This window comes from Ischnura elegans, chromosome 6 (genome assembly GCF_921293095.1).
Source record: "Ischnura elegans chromosome 6, ioIscEleg1.1, whole genome shotgun sequence".
NCBI classification, from domain to species: Eukaryota; Metazoa; Arthropoda; class Insecta; order Odonata; family Coenagrionidae; genus Ischnura; species Ischnura elegans.
This window is the reverse complement of record NC_060251.1, coordinates 88843003-88858542: the sequence shown is the minus strand read 5'-3', so window position 1 is coordinate 88858542 and position 15540 is coordinate 88843003. Positions and strand designations below refer to the sequence as shown.

At 39.5% G+C, this 15540-nt stretch overlaps 1 protein-coding gene across 3 annotated transcripts in view; it reads right to left on the bottom strand.

Moving 5' to 3' along the window:
• Positions 1 to 404: 404 nt before the first annotated feature.
• Positions 405 to 15540, bottom strand: part of LOC124161133 (carbohydrate sulfotransferase 11-like) — a 73184-nt gene continuing 58048 nt past the window's right edge. For 2 of the 3 annotated variants that reach the window (XM_046537362.1, XM_046537363.1), the window contains exons 3-6: positions 14036 to 14306; positions 13332 to 13421; positions 6993 to 7261; positions 405 to 2379 (exon numbers count right to left, since the gene is read on the bottom strand). In XM_046537362.1, the coding sequence (XP_046393318.1) occupies positions 1927 to 2379; positions 6993 to 7261; positions 13332 to 13421; positions 14036 to 14306 (1083 nt within the window). In that variant the 3' untranslated portion in view covers positions 405 to 1926. The remainder of the gene's footprint in view (positions 2380 to 6992; positions 7262 to 13331; positions 13422 to 14035; positions 14307 to 15540) is intronic. The other variant, XM_046537364.1, reaches the window with a different exon arrangement.

The following is a 15540-nucleotide window of genomic DNA, read 5'->3' as shown; positions in this document are numbered from 1 at the left end:
AAAACATCAAATCATAAATCACAAACTTGTTAATGGTACTGGCATAGACTGAATAAATGTGAAAGGAGATGGCAAAAAAAGGAATATCGAAGAAATACAGCATGAAAGTAGAAAACGATAAACATAGTGGTTTGACCACGCCATGAGGATAGGCAATCACGTGAGAAACATAATGCAGTAGAAAATCGAAGAAAAAGTTCCAGGATAAGATGAAGAGATAGGTAAAATGGGCAAGTCTGTAAGAATATTGGGAAAATAACCACAGGGAAGAGAAGGAATCACACGAACAGGAATAAATGGAATGAATTTACCAATCCCAGGACGGTTGAGCTTATATATATCATTTCAACGAATCCCAAAACAAGTGGAGTAAAACGAGTCATTTTGAATAAAACTTGCTGGACCATGTCTTATCCACTTTATTGTAAAAATCAAACAATTAATTACGATTGATATAATAACAATTATTTATGCAATTATTGGTGTATTCACGAACAATATGAGCCGTTACGCCCCAAAAGTTCAGCCTTCCCTCCCAACATTTTCGGGCTTCAGATTTTTCCGCAGAGCTGGAAAAAAATGGATGTCATTTATTGAATCGAATCACAGGCGAATTTCCTGACAATACTTCGTACATCAGTCCTCCTCTCGTAATGCCATTAGGCAAGTGCACACAGTCGTGTGTAATCACAACGATAGGGCACAAACAGAAGGCACAAAGCAGGTGAAAAAACTTCACTTCTTGAACCATGAGCCACCTTAAATATACTATATATAGCGCCTTACATTCCAAGAGAAATGGTATCGTTAATATTCCACCGTAAAGAAAATACCGGATATATTAATTCCAATTCTTCACTATCCATGAGAGGAACATGCCTATTTAAGATCTCCTTGCAAGTTTCATAGGCGAATGAAAATACTCGATGGAAAAAATTACAAAATATGAATGCTAACTATATTTTATCACTGATGACGATATCTCATAAATCCTGAATGGAAAAAGAGGCCTATTGTGTAGCTATTGATGCTCATGAAATCAAATGTTAGGGAAGGTGCTTTAATATGCAAGCAGGTGAGTGATTTATATTCTGATATCTTTGTATTAATTATATGAAAGTCACTATATTAAGGCGTATGATCAAAAAGGACGACACAACCTAAATAAATACGTAATACTGAATATCCTGCAGAACGTAAATAGATACATAAATGGCTTACATATTTTGGTACCATTACGTTACACTAGTTACTTATTTAGTGTAAATGCATGTCTATTTTTATCACTTTGTACAAATCTGTTGTACTGAGATAATGCTAAGTCATACTTTGATACAAAGCACTCATTTATTTCATTAAAGCTATCTTCTTTGGGGTTATAATTGATTATTAGGCTTAATTTTTTTGATGTAATAAACTTACTCTCAGTTCACTCATATACATTAATGTGTACGAAAAAATGCTAGAATCATCTGCAATCTTCATGCAAGCGAGTGGGAGTGATACTAAGTGGAGAAATAACTTAGCTAAACGTACTATAACTGAACGATAGTCTTATTGTTTTAATACTTTCTGGGACCCTTCCCTAAAACTTGGCGCAGTGTTCTTAATTTACGTTACGGTTAACCCCTAAATAAAGTTAAATTACGCACCTGAATGCATGAATGAGAGTTACGAGTTCGCATGGACGATGGAATATACAAAATCAGGTCAAGGTGTCTTGGCACCGAGACCCAAAGTCCCAAAAATAACAACAAGAACAACAGCAAATAAAAATGCTAGCGTATAGAGCTTGCACTCCAAAACGAATAGGATGATGCGTTGACTCCTCATAACAGACAACCCTAATTATTTCGGAAAAAAATACAAAGTTACGCCATCCGCGGGCAGAAACTGTTAGTGCCACTTGAAAAACGAAAAGAACCATCAGGATGGTAGCATGTTGTAGTACTTGGACACGTCGTATCCAAACATTAAGAAGTCGATCTTGTAAATGTCGTACAGGGAATCTATCTGCTCCTTGTTGAGGGTTTGGAAGTATCTCGGCAGTACATCCTCCGTCCGTGCACCAATGGCGGCGTTGACGGCTTCCCTGGGTCTGTTGGACATGTCGAGGGCACCTGCTTTGCGGCCCAGGGCACCACCAATCCCGGACTTCTCGATGATATACGCCTCGTCCCTGGCCAGGGTCTCCATCTTGGCGACCACGCTGAAGTTGACGGCGCAAGGGGTACAGAAACGGTAGTATGGGGCCCAGTGTTCGTCGAACCCGGGTATTCCGCTGTAGCCACCGTCTTTGACTCCCTTGGCGTTGTTGGCGGACTCGATGACCCACGAGGCGAACTCAGAGAACGTTGGACTTTTCTCGTTGTTCAGACTCTGTAAAAAAAAGAGTAAAAAATTTTACAGGGCATGCCGGTTGATAGGAAATGGGGATGAGTCGATTACAAATACCGATTATAGATTCACCGATTATCGGACACGGAATCGAAATCGATAATCGATTTCCTACGGTCGATTCCGATTCCATCTATTTCATGAGGATAAATATTTTGAACATAGACTATAAACTTGGGTCAAGAATATTACAAAAGAGGATCCTCAAATCGGACTCTTAAATGTGTTGTTTTACCGCGCATTTAAATGGGTTTACAGTAGTCGCCACTCGCGTCACTGACAGACAAATTGATCGAAGGTTCACGGTGAAATTACGGATATTAATTTAAATTTACTTACATCATTGTTTCATATATCAAATTCATTACTTTTCAATGCAATTCCTCGCAATTACAAACATTATAGTGCGAAATAATTGGAAAAAAGTGGATCGCGTTGCACTCATCACCTCTGACTGACATTTTGACGCTGACATTTTTGAAAACCGATTAAAATGCGACGGAGGTTGCAACAGAAATCAGCCTTCTATGGGATAGGAAAGGGCCTTTCTCTATACAGTCCCCTTGACTTGGGCATTAAGATGGTCACACACGTGAATGGGGGCGTTGGCAGCCTAGCCCGCGTGAGCATATCCTCCGCTGTGAACACACCTAAGCGGCCACGTCTGTGTATTATTCCATTTAATTCTTAAATTTTAATGACAGAAATGCTCCATATAAATATCCCATATGTTAGTAGGAATAGTAACCTATTGGATAGGATCGGGAGTCGATTTGAAAGAATCGGAAAAAAGTGAAATCCACTCATCCCTAATAGGAATACACACGATTTTCCCCAATAAAGCGACTTCCCAATTCACGTGGGTTTTTTTCCGGTTTCCCTCACGACTTGGGTGAAAGCATCTCGGAAGAAAAAAAGTTACAGATTGTTTTGATTTATACCATTTCTGCTACAACCTCACAAACAATGTAAAACCCATGTAAATTGGGAATCCGATTTATTGGGGAAAATTGTGTGTATTTTATTAGGGATGAATCGATTCCACTTTTTTTCCGATTCTTTCAAATCGACTCCCGATCCTATCCAATAGATTCCTATTCCTACTAACAGGTGGGATATTTATCTGAGTTTTTTAATTGATTCTTCGTTGCAAAATAACCCTGATGAAGGTATACAGATACAACAAAACGTTGGCAAAAATTTTCATTGAAAATCTTGAAGACCTTAACTTCAAGACATTAATCAATGTATAATAAATAACTATAATGAGATAAGCACGGAAGGTAAATATTTCCTCTAACGGGGCCCTTACTGCGTATATATAAAACCACCTCACTATGTAAATATTCATGTAAACATGTAAAGATAGAAATCTCTTTTGACTTGAATTGGTCCGAAACATTCCATAAATACGCAATAATGGACGCTAAAATGTAAGAAAGATACATACAAAAAGTATACATTTCTCGGAATTCCGCGCGGGTAATATTTTGTTAGCGGAATCCCGATAAAAGTTTATACATTCTGTTCGCCGGGAAAGTGTAAAATCTTAAATGCATATTAAAAGATTAAAACGCATATATGATCGTCTATTTTTGAAATTGAACCAGAAAACACTAAAATTATAAATATTTACCACGAATTTTGAGAGTAGATTTAAAATTATGCATATTAATCTCAGTTTCAACGCATGAAAACAGGCGGTTATGACTTAGTTAGCAGTGACAGGGATAATGAAAGAGGATGTGTACTCAAGATTAGTTCAATAGGGAAATATCATCTTAAAATTTGATTTTTGGACCTATAAGTTGCATATCTTCATGTAAACAATGGCCAAATACAAATGACAAGAGGACCAATTACATAGACTGCTTTTTGGCCCAAATGACTGGAAAAATAACTTCGAGGGATTACTTTACTTGGAAATTTGGCGACCACCCCCCCAAATTTGAAAAATGACATGCCTGGAAATACATTTTACATCATTTTGGAACTAAAAATTTTACTTTTAGCATGTGCATTAAAATTTAACTTTAAGCAGATGCAGTTATTAAATGTCAAAACAAGACATTAGCTTCAAATATTTTTTTTATTTCTCTGAGGCTTTGGGGGGGGGGGGGGGGAATTGGGGGAATAATAGATTGAGGGAATTTTAGAATTGCACTTGAGCATGACACGACACAAGACAAACAAGCACGACTTTTCCTCAACGATTCCAATATAACGCTGCAAGTAGGCATACATATTTGCTAGGGAAAGGAAAAAAAACCCTTGCGGAAAGACCCGTCATAAAACGCGCGACCCTCCTCGGCGGGGATTGAAAAGGGAGGGTAAGGACAGAGAGTATAGGTTTCTGACTTACCCAGAAACTGTTTATTTCTCTCTCTTTCGCATACCGACTTAATCCCTTGACAATACTTCAATATCCGAAGCATACTGCTTTAACGCAGAATGGTTGGGACAAAAATCTAATCCTTACGAGTCAAGTCGTATAGTCAAGTCGATCGATCCATTATCCTGGTAATAGTGTTTTAGGTCAATACTGACAATGTGCCATGCTTCAAATGACGATTTTTAAGAACTGATTATTAAAAAAAATTGATAAATAGACCGCAATTACCGAACCTCAGGGTCCCGCTTCGCGTAGCTCAGACTGGACGCGCGATCGAAAAAACCATACTCTCATTTCCTTGGCCGCAAACTTTTTTCCAAGATTTCTTCGGAATATTCTTGAGAAATTTCTGCTTCACACTGTGATGTAAATTTCCCGTTTACCATATTTCGTAAACGAAAGATAATGTCTACTTTATTTAAAATTTCAGGCGAAAAATGGGTACGCCATTAGGTGTGTATTGTCAAACCATGCAGATGTGAACCAAAACCTTCAAAAATCATGAAAACTATAGCCTAAGGGGGCCTTCACAGTTCGGAGTTGCGTTGACGCCGCGGCTAGCGAGCCAATCAGAGCCCGTATTTGAGAATTGATGACGTCACGTCTCCAGCTCGCTGCGTCGTCGCAGAAAAACTGAACCTGTCGGATTTCTCTGCGTCAAGGCGGCAGTACGCCGACGATTTCGAATTGGTGTTTGTAACTGGGTATACAAATATGCAAGATTAGCTCTAATGGGAGTGGCAAATGCTATTTATTTCATTATTTACTATTATTTTGAAATGTTCAGCTTAGATATTTCGCATCTTTCCTAAACATAAGACAAATGTTAACCCTAAATTAGATTACAATCACTGAGGAGCATAGATTAGCGTAACTCATACCCGTAAATGGTATCAAAAGCTAAATACAGCGTGAGAGGTGCTTTTTGGTAGCTAAGGTAGTTAAAATTCCATTTTATATCCAATAATTGTGCCCTCGTGATCTACTCAGTTAGAGCTATTTAGATAACATGACTAGGACAATCTGTTTGAACAATAGATATCATTAATAAATATTCCTGATAACATTCCACGCTACTCATGTTCATTGAGTGTATGTAATTAGCTATTTTTCGAATATTCCGAGTTAGGAAATAAAATTTAAAGGCCTTAATAATGCATAGGCAAGGGCCATCACTACTTGCATTATTATCGACTTTATGGTCGCCATATTAACTTCAAATGCTATTTATAGTTAAGAAGAACATTTTATGAGATGAAATTGGGTAAACATGCAGAAAACAACAAATTCATTATGCGTTTGGTTCGAAATCATAAGATGATATGTTCACAGGCCGATTTTTAGGAGCCGACGCTTTTTGCCTTTCATTTGTTTTCGCAACGCAGACCTGTGAAGGGCTCCAACTTGCTGCGATGAGTTAGCTCCGCCCCCAAGTACGCAACGCCGAGCTATGAAGGCACCCTAAGCATCTTGTCAAAGGAATATTGTATTTTTATTCCATAAAAACCATACAACTGCAACACCACTCGTTTAAGTTCAAAGATTTTCGGAGAAAACGTTTGGCGTTTTGTTTGAAAACGTTCGACGAAAACGCGCGCGTTTTTGAAAGTTTGGTCATGTTTGAGCTGCTGTATCTCAGCAACGGATCAAATTTATGTAAAATGGCATGCAAATCCATAATTAGCCGTAATTTATGGCTATTTATGCAAAGTTTTAAGTCTCTATCTCAAAAAAGCTATTTTGAACCTTTGTCCGGCTTTTTCCGATTTCAGACCACTGTGCGACGCGTCGAAAAACAGTGCCCGCCATTTTATATCTGCACGGCAAGAATTTATCAAAGGTATTCGTTAAGATTACAGAAATCAAAAGAAAAAAAAATGCCATAATTACAGATTATATAGTTTTTTATTCCATAAGAATCCACCTTTTATGTTCGCCATGTACTTCATTTGGAAGATTTTCAGATAAAATTGAAGACGGACATTTTTATGGATATTTGCTCATGTTTGAGCCTCTGTATGTCATTGAGGGGTAAGAACTATGTAAAATCAAGTACACATCCATAAAGTTCAATCATTATTGATTTAACATGCGAAATTTCAAATTTATGACTCAAATAAAGCCATTTTGTAATTTTGTCCGGCTTTTTCCGATTTCCGCCCACTGTGCGACGGTTCCAAAGACCAAAAATAAAAACACTCACCCGATGCGTCCCTGGAGCGGGGGACGTTTTGAACCGAAACTTGGAGATCATTTCCCGGGCCATCTTCCGGTAGAATTTGTGCCGGAAGCCCTCGATCTTGTTCCGGTATGCGGACAGCAGTCTTTCGAATGGGTCTCTCACGATGAGGAAGGACAGGGAGTGCGGCAGAGCTGCCTTCAACTGTTCAACCGACGGCCGCGGAAACCGCTCTCGTGCCAGGGCCAGCGGAGATTTCCTGGATCGGCGGAGATACTGCTCCTTGTAGCCGCCTGGAGAGATGGAAGGCATACGGTTTCAGTGGACGCAAACATAGCTACAGCTGGCCTTTTTTTTACTATATTTCCAAGTATAGAGGACTATGTTCCAGCATCAGCAAAAATGAAAATCTAAGAAATAACCTCGAGAGAAATAGGAAAAGTTTAGTAAAAAAATCTAGAAGCCACTGTTCATTTTGCAACTAACAAGTCCGTAAGTTCTGTAAGTTCACAAAAGGGTTATTTTTTTCAACTATGATCGATCCATCCCATAGGTATATTTTACAGTAAGAACGTGGGTCACAGTTCTACCCAATTTGCTGCTTCTGCGTGTAAGTTTACAATTTGACTTGGAAACTAACATCTGCTTATCTCTTTTGCACTGAACTCAAAATGGTCGAGGGTTAGTGAAGAACCTTTTTAAGGAATTGGCAACGATACGTCTGAGAAACTTACACCAGTGTGATTACTCTTTCAACGTCTGCAAAGAGACAAATTACTCGCGGGAAAGTTCTTCAATTGGTTTTTGAGAATGAAATTCACTGGCTCAAACCAAAAATAGTTAAAGAATAAGAATGGTAGAAAACTGGAAAGAACAAAATTACTACGGTTCCATAATCACCATAGGGAAATCGAAACCACAATTCCTTCGATTTCCAGCTCGTCCTCATAAAAGAAAAATAATTGAAAGATAGTGCGAAAAATCCACAGAGGAAAAATCATTCGCCTTGAGCGGGATTCGAACCCGGATCCCTCGATTTAGCTACCGAGGCGTCATTCTCCCCTGTGGAAATTTGTGGACTATACCGGACAGTTCGGGCTTCGCTCTCCGGCTGTGGCGCCATGCGCACGACCTAGACTGCTAGTCGCAGCATATGCTCAGCAGTCCCTACCACCTTGTCCGGTATAGTGCACAAATTTCCACAGGGGAGAATGACGCCTCGGTAGCTTAACTGGCTAAAGCACTCGGCCGGAAATCGAGGGATCAGGGTTCGCATCCCGGTCAAGGCGAATTATTTTTCCTCTGTGGATTTTTCGCACTATTTGTGCATTGCGGGTGACTCCGTAAAAAGTTATCACCGTGGCTTGTCCCGGTATACTTAAATAATTGAAAGATAGCTTAAATACAGCTATTGCCCATGATAAAAATCATGTATACACTTCACTCAATCCGTGGCAATAAAACTCTAACGTTAATCGGTCTCGTCTCCACCAAGAGTTTTGCCACAAGTTGAAAAAATAACCCCCATATTTTGGTTACTGTGTTCAGGTATTTGCCATGAACGGCAGTCTGATGTATATTTGCTTAGTTGCACCATTAAAGTAAATAGTCCACACTCCGAGATCAAAAATAAATTTTTAGGCATAATGTGCGCAATTCATTGTGAAAATTAGTTTAATTCGTGCATACTAAGTACTAAAACAAACTTTAGATCAAAATCGGGACAAAAATTCACTGGAGTGCATTCTTTAAAAATGAAAATCAATGCCAAAAATGTCATGCGGAAAAATTCATTGACTCTCTTTCCCATTCCTTCTTCAAATAAAGTTCACAATCAAGCACCATGCCCGGCAGTATTCCTGTGAAAGGGCAAGAGAGGCATTCCGAAGGTCTTCCTCGAGCTAATTCTAATCAATCCACCACCCATGGAGACTTCGCCAATAGGGTGGTTTCCTATCATTTTTTTATTGCCTAAATCGAAAGATTATTACTCCTGGAGTACGTATTTCACGCTTTTAGATTTTTAAATGACGATATCTATTTTTCGCGACTAAATGAAAAGTGAAAAATTTCAAGCACGCGAAAACGCGAAGCGTAAGTAGGAATGATGGGAAAAAGTCCGTGCGACGCATTTCTGGTTCCCCCTCCCGCCTTGTGAGGTGATCTTGATCGAGGCTCTGAGCGCTGATAGGACGCAGGATGCTAGCGGGTAGCTGAGTACCTTGCTGGCTGGTAGCGCTTGGCTTAAAAAAGGTTTATTAATACCTTATCAAACGAAGAAAACTTTCCGACCTTAGCCAGTTTTAATAGGTGATTGTTAAGACATGTTTACCTGAGCTCTGTGCCTCATGCATGCATTGGTAACCTCAGACGATGTATAACTCCTATCCTCTCGTGTAGAAACTAGGTCTCTGTGACGTCACGTGGAGTGGAATCGCATGGGCGCCGATCTGGCCTTTTTCAAATGAGGATAAAATTTGACCCTTGCCATTCGTCTAAACCGGTATTTCAAAAACCAAATAATTTGTGTATTATGAATACACTAATGGTGGGTAAGGAATCGCAATCAATACCTTTCGTTTTCTTTGATGAAGGAAACTACCCTATTATCAATTTGCACAAATAGACAACTTTCTACTCGACATTACTTCTCAAAAAAGAGTTTAATATCTTTTGCTAAGAATCTTATAATTCCAAAGAATTACTATGCATTCGAATCATCTGTCAAATTTTTCTCTTATTAAAATTCAGGAATCAACAGCAAACTCATCGACTGTTTTTGCTCAATAATATTAAATTGATCTACCAGTATCTTACGACGATTTTGCCAGATGAAAACATTAGAACTTAGTTCCATTGCCCAGCACTCCGATTCTGAAAGTATGAGCAATATATAATTATCCATTATTTTCTCGCTTACAAAGCAAAATCTAATTATCGAGCCATAGGAGGATATGCAGTCAAATTTTCTTCCCAGAATAACGTTCATTGATATACAGAGAGGTATATGTTATGCCGGCGTATGCGTATGCGCCTTTATCGTTAACTGAGAAAGGGTGGTAAAGGAAAGAATAGGAACAAGCTAGGGTGTTCAGTAGAACTGATACATTATGCTTCGTGTCAATCTTAAACAGCACCTTAATATATTATCTGTAGTAGAATGGTTCATAGAGGATAAACATTAACCTATAAGCTAATATTCTGACGCATCCATCGAATTCAAACTGCACATTCGGATGAAACTGGGCTAGCTCATTCCAGAGTACGAATTCATGAGTGCCATCACGCATACATGATGTACATCTCCATTACGAAATTCGCAGCAAGAAGGATCATTAGGTCGAACATTTTTTTGTTAACAAAAGCGAAAACAGTTTCCTCTTCGAGCTTTTTTTTCGCTCTAGCGAGCCGAGTGCCTAATTTATTTAACCTTACAGTCTACCCGCCCTCTACAGTCTTTAGACCTCTCCTCCTCTCCCCAAACTCCTCTCTTCTCAGTCTCATGCCCTAATTATCCAATTATTCTCAATGGCCTGGAGGCAGCGTGCGACTCCCTTAACGACTACAGCTTCTATTATCAGGCCTGCTGCCAAGGATAAGCTGCCCCGCGCGCGCGCGCGGAGGGATGCGGGACAAAGGATTCCGGGAGAAAGAAAGAACTCCATCCAATAGAGTTCGAGACAAAAGACGTACGGAGAGGAAGGAGCGCTTCATCACATATTAATGCCCATCGCGAACGGACAGACGAGACGGAGGGAAGCTTGCATGAACTACTCGCTGTGAAACTCGCGAGAGGTAGTCCCAGCGAAACCAATCAGGGACTGCCGGAGGTGGAAAACACTCAGAAAAACCATGGCGATAGATTTTCCAGTCATTGTTATGAGCCATCTTTTTCCGACGAGATACGTAATATGAATTCCATGACCAAAACCATTACTAGTCTTTCAGGTATTCAACGATTTATGATAGTTTTGCATGCTACATTATGTTTTTGTGACCTTAACGTTAACTAAGAAAGGATAATCAAGGTTGGATGAGGAACAAGCTAGAGTGATCAGTAGAACTGATACATTATGTTCCATGTCAACCTATCTTAAACAATAAATTTCTTTATTATTTATAGCAGAGCGGTTCGAAGTAGATAAAAATTTGTCTAAAAGTTTATCTTCAAGTAATAAATAAAGGTACTGTTTAAGAAAGGTAATTTGGCATGAAACATAACATATCATTTCTTCTGATCATCCTCGCTTAGCATTCTGTTGAATCTAAATTGCGCATTCGGGTCAAATTCAACGACCTTACTCCAGAACAGGTGTTTATCCAACGGTGTGTTTACAAATCACTCCGGCCTGTCCCCCTCACGACGTTAAATTTTCTTCGTCAGTCCGGCATATTCTTCATTCTATTCATGATCCCGATTTCCCATCTCCCTGTCCCCATGATTACTCAACATTCTTCCCTCTATAACGGTATTCAGCATTGCCTTTGCATGGCATGACACTATCTATCCGGTGGAAATGAAAGTTCACATGGAATAAAACGCACCAATTTACCCAGAAATAAAACCTCCATTTACGATCCTCAATTACTTTTGGGTGTCTCTGGCTTACGGTCTATCATCGATATCTTCAGCAGAATCAATGATGGCCCTTACGGTAACACTCACTTATTGTAATCTCTCACAAACACATTGTCTTACATACATATTATTTGATGAAAGTTTTACCGGGGAAGAGAAATTCACTATGAAAGTATCCCTAGGCTTCACCAAGAGACTAATCCGGAACTCCGATTGAATTTATTGAGCCCGTTCCGTTACACCCCAGGTGAAATTCAGACACGCTTCGAAATACCAATGTCGTCTCATTTGTGTGAATAACTCCATTGGTGCTAGCCTGTTTCTTTCAGTACTTTGAAACATCAAAATTATACTGAACAGTACCATGGCCACCCCTTATAAGGACACTATCACCGCATTGGACTTTTTTTCAGTCCTTTCATTTGTTTTACAAATATTATTCTCTCTTAATAGGCTTGTTCTCCATCCTTTCCATCCAGTTAATATACACACTTCATTCTTGCTTCATATTCCATGATAATACAATGAAATCAAACACTCATATATCTATAGAAATATAAGATATTGTTCTTCGCTGTTTTGAACTTCGGAATAAACATTAACTGCATTTCTAATTTCACGATGACAATCTAAACTCTGTCAATTTCATTGAGTTGCATCATTCATCACGCCAAGTCACCGCGCAGCCCCAGTAATAGGACAAGAGAAATATAAAGAAATATGTGGTTTTGATGCTGATATTTTCATGGAATCCATTAAAAATTAAAAGCTTTTACAACTCCATTGACAGCCTCAAACGGTCTCTTAAATGCGAGTCCTCTATTCAATAGAAATTATTTTCACAATTGAAATAAATGATATCGCTACCGTACGTTGAATAATGACATGAATAACGTCCGTTCATCAGTGACCTTTCTTGTCAAGTTCAGGTCTAGCTGAGGTCCGGCTAAGTGACGTCCAGCTTTAAAATTCTGGAAGCACATCCAAAAGCCATCATGGTTGCTCTCTCTTATTCTACGTTCAAGAAATATAGAACAATACTATGAAATATCTCGGGGCTATCTGTGCACTAGGTTCAATATGCTAAATTTTCGCTACTTCAATTCAACAAGTGCGTAATCGAATAGCGTTATAATACCAAATTTTGGTGCGGATGACTTATATGAGCCTCGTAAAGTAAGCCTTGATCCTATCGATGCGTATATTATAGCGGTCACCGTAGAATGTTATAGTGGCGATTTCACTAGATGCAGATAGCAGGCAAAGGCAATGCAACAAGTTAGTAATAAAGAATTAATTACAAACTAAATTTATAGTACTCAGTCACCACTACACAGACAAGCAAATGTTAACCCAAGGCACAACCTTGAACAAAACAGAAACCTAACGCTGAACTCAATATTACGAAAAATAACGATAAAGAATAAGATATCTGCAAAATAAAATAAAAATCTTCAAACCAAACAGGCAATGAGAGTTAGTCGATCATTCACACCACAAAAGTAGCTACAAGACACTACAACATGAAAATAAGATAAAAAAAACCTTGTAAAGACCAAGACGGTTCCCGAAAATAGTTCACGCAGCACCTCCCATTAAGTGGAACACGAAATCATAAAAGTACGAATAAAAAAATGCGAGTTCTCAACGGTAAATCCTTTAAAACTATCAGACATATAGATGTTGATATCATGTAGCCTGCGAACTGCGGTCAAAAAGATAAAACGAGTCAAGAGAAGAGTTGTAGATGGATGGCATTGGGAAAAAAGGCTTTTGAGACTCACCGAACATTTTGAGGAAATTTGTCCACAGTTCACTCCTCGGCTTCCCTCCCTTCCTCCTCGAAGACGGTGGAGGAGTCACCAACGAGTCCCCTTAAAGTAACATTGACATCACCTATTACATGCACCAGCACAATGACTTAAAAAATAAATAAAAGATTTATGGAAAGAAATAACGACAAACAAACAAGTGGATGCCTGACATATTATCATGCCAAATTACAGCGTAAACTACAGTTACAGGAATTTTCAATCATCATCCAAGCAAGGTAACACAAACAATCACTGATAAATAAAAAAAAATCAAAGATTAAAATAACAGTTAACAACGTTAGTGATAGTCAAAACATTAAACTAAGTAAAACTACAGAAAAACTGAACAAATAAAAGGCAACGTTGTCACTCAAATGATTGTTAGTGTTCTCATACGAAAATTTTTAAACATAATTGATATAAAGATTGATTAATAGTAAAACTACGACAGCAAATAAACAAATGACAAACTAAACCACTACAGTTTAGCACACACACCAAAATCAAAACGATGCTTTCTCGTCGCGGAGTCGCCGAACGTAAAGTAAGTTGCGTTCAAATTTTTTTCGAATAAAAGGGCCATCAAGATGGCTGGTGAAACAAAAGTTATACTAGGTGAACAGGTAAAAGATGCAGCAGATGGATCGAAAATGGCTCTTGAGCAAGTAACATACCGAGGAGGTTGAAGTTGTACATCCACGAGGACGACGCTGCCTTGAATATGTTGCACCAGACGAGGTGATGGTGTTCGTCGACGAAGAATTCCCACGCGTTGGGCTCCACTTTCGAGGTGCCGTCGTCGGACACGAGGCCGCTGGAGCGGCACACCTGCCACACCCGCGCCCGGCGCCGTGCCATCTCCTCCTCCATCTCTCCGCGTTGCCCGGCCGCACCCGCGAAGAGCGACAAAGCGTGGTGGCGAATGTCGGACCCATCATCCGACACCTGGTATCGGAGAACAAAAAGACGACGGGTGTTGATGTTACCAACTTGGTGCGTGTGCCGGATTCAACATATTCTTCGGTCATCTCAGAAGGGACACAAAGAGGGATACAAAGAGATAGGATGTGAAAAGATTAATGAGGACAATGAAGCTCTACAAATCAGAGGATGGACATTGGAAAAGCTGACCGTAAAAGACTTGTAGCCTTAGAGGACTGGTGCTGGCAGCAAACGCTGAAGATCAAAACATTTTCCTTTTCAGTTTTCAGCAAAGATTGAATGTAAAATTTTCTCTGTTGGACATGGTATAGACCATTTATCATGATTCCGCTTAGAGGATACACAAAGATGAGGAAACATTTATGTGGTCAATGTATTCTACAAATCAGAACTGAGGGCCATTGGAAAAGCTGACAGTAAAAGTGTTGGGACCTTAGTTGGTGCTGGCAGCGAGTGTTGAAAATCAAATGTACGGATAGAGTAAGATACGAGGAAGTGAAGCGAAGAATAGGCGAATAGAGGGAACAGCTTTGACTAAAGGACGTGCTAGATAAGACATATTATAATATGTAGCAAATACGCGAGATACATCGTCGAGTGAAAAGTTTATTGAAATTTCCCCATAGGAGCCCCGAGGAGACCAAGTAATAAGTACTTGGCGCAGATAAAGAATGGCAAAGGAAGAAGAATATCTGAAACCGAAATAACTAGTACGGGGAAGGGAAAAATATAACATAGTCGTGATCTTCGGACTGCAATGCCATTAATGAATTATTATTATAGTATTCTACCGATTAAGGTAGGTTTCCATGGAGTACGCAAGAAGTGATCTGGGAGCCTCCCTTTCCTTCCAGCACTGCCTTCTTTAACTCACAGTAAGGCCTACTCTCTTTCAATCTATCTAGAAATCCTATTCTTTTCCTTCCCCTCCCTCGTTTCCCTAACATTCTACCCTCTAACACCATTTTCAACATCCCCTCACCGCTAAGCACTAACTCCATCCATACCTTCTGTCTCCTCCGTATCTCATCTAAAAGCTGTCTCTCCTCGCCAACCATATCCAGCACTTCGTCATTCCTTTTCCTCTCCGTCCATTTCACCCTCTCCATTCTTCTCCATACCCACATCTCGAATGCCTCCAATCTTCTCTCGTCTTCCTTCCTCAGTGTCCACGTTTCCGCACCGTAGAGAGCTACACTCCAGATCAAACTCTTCACTAACCTTTTCTTTAAACTCT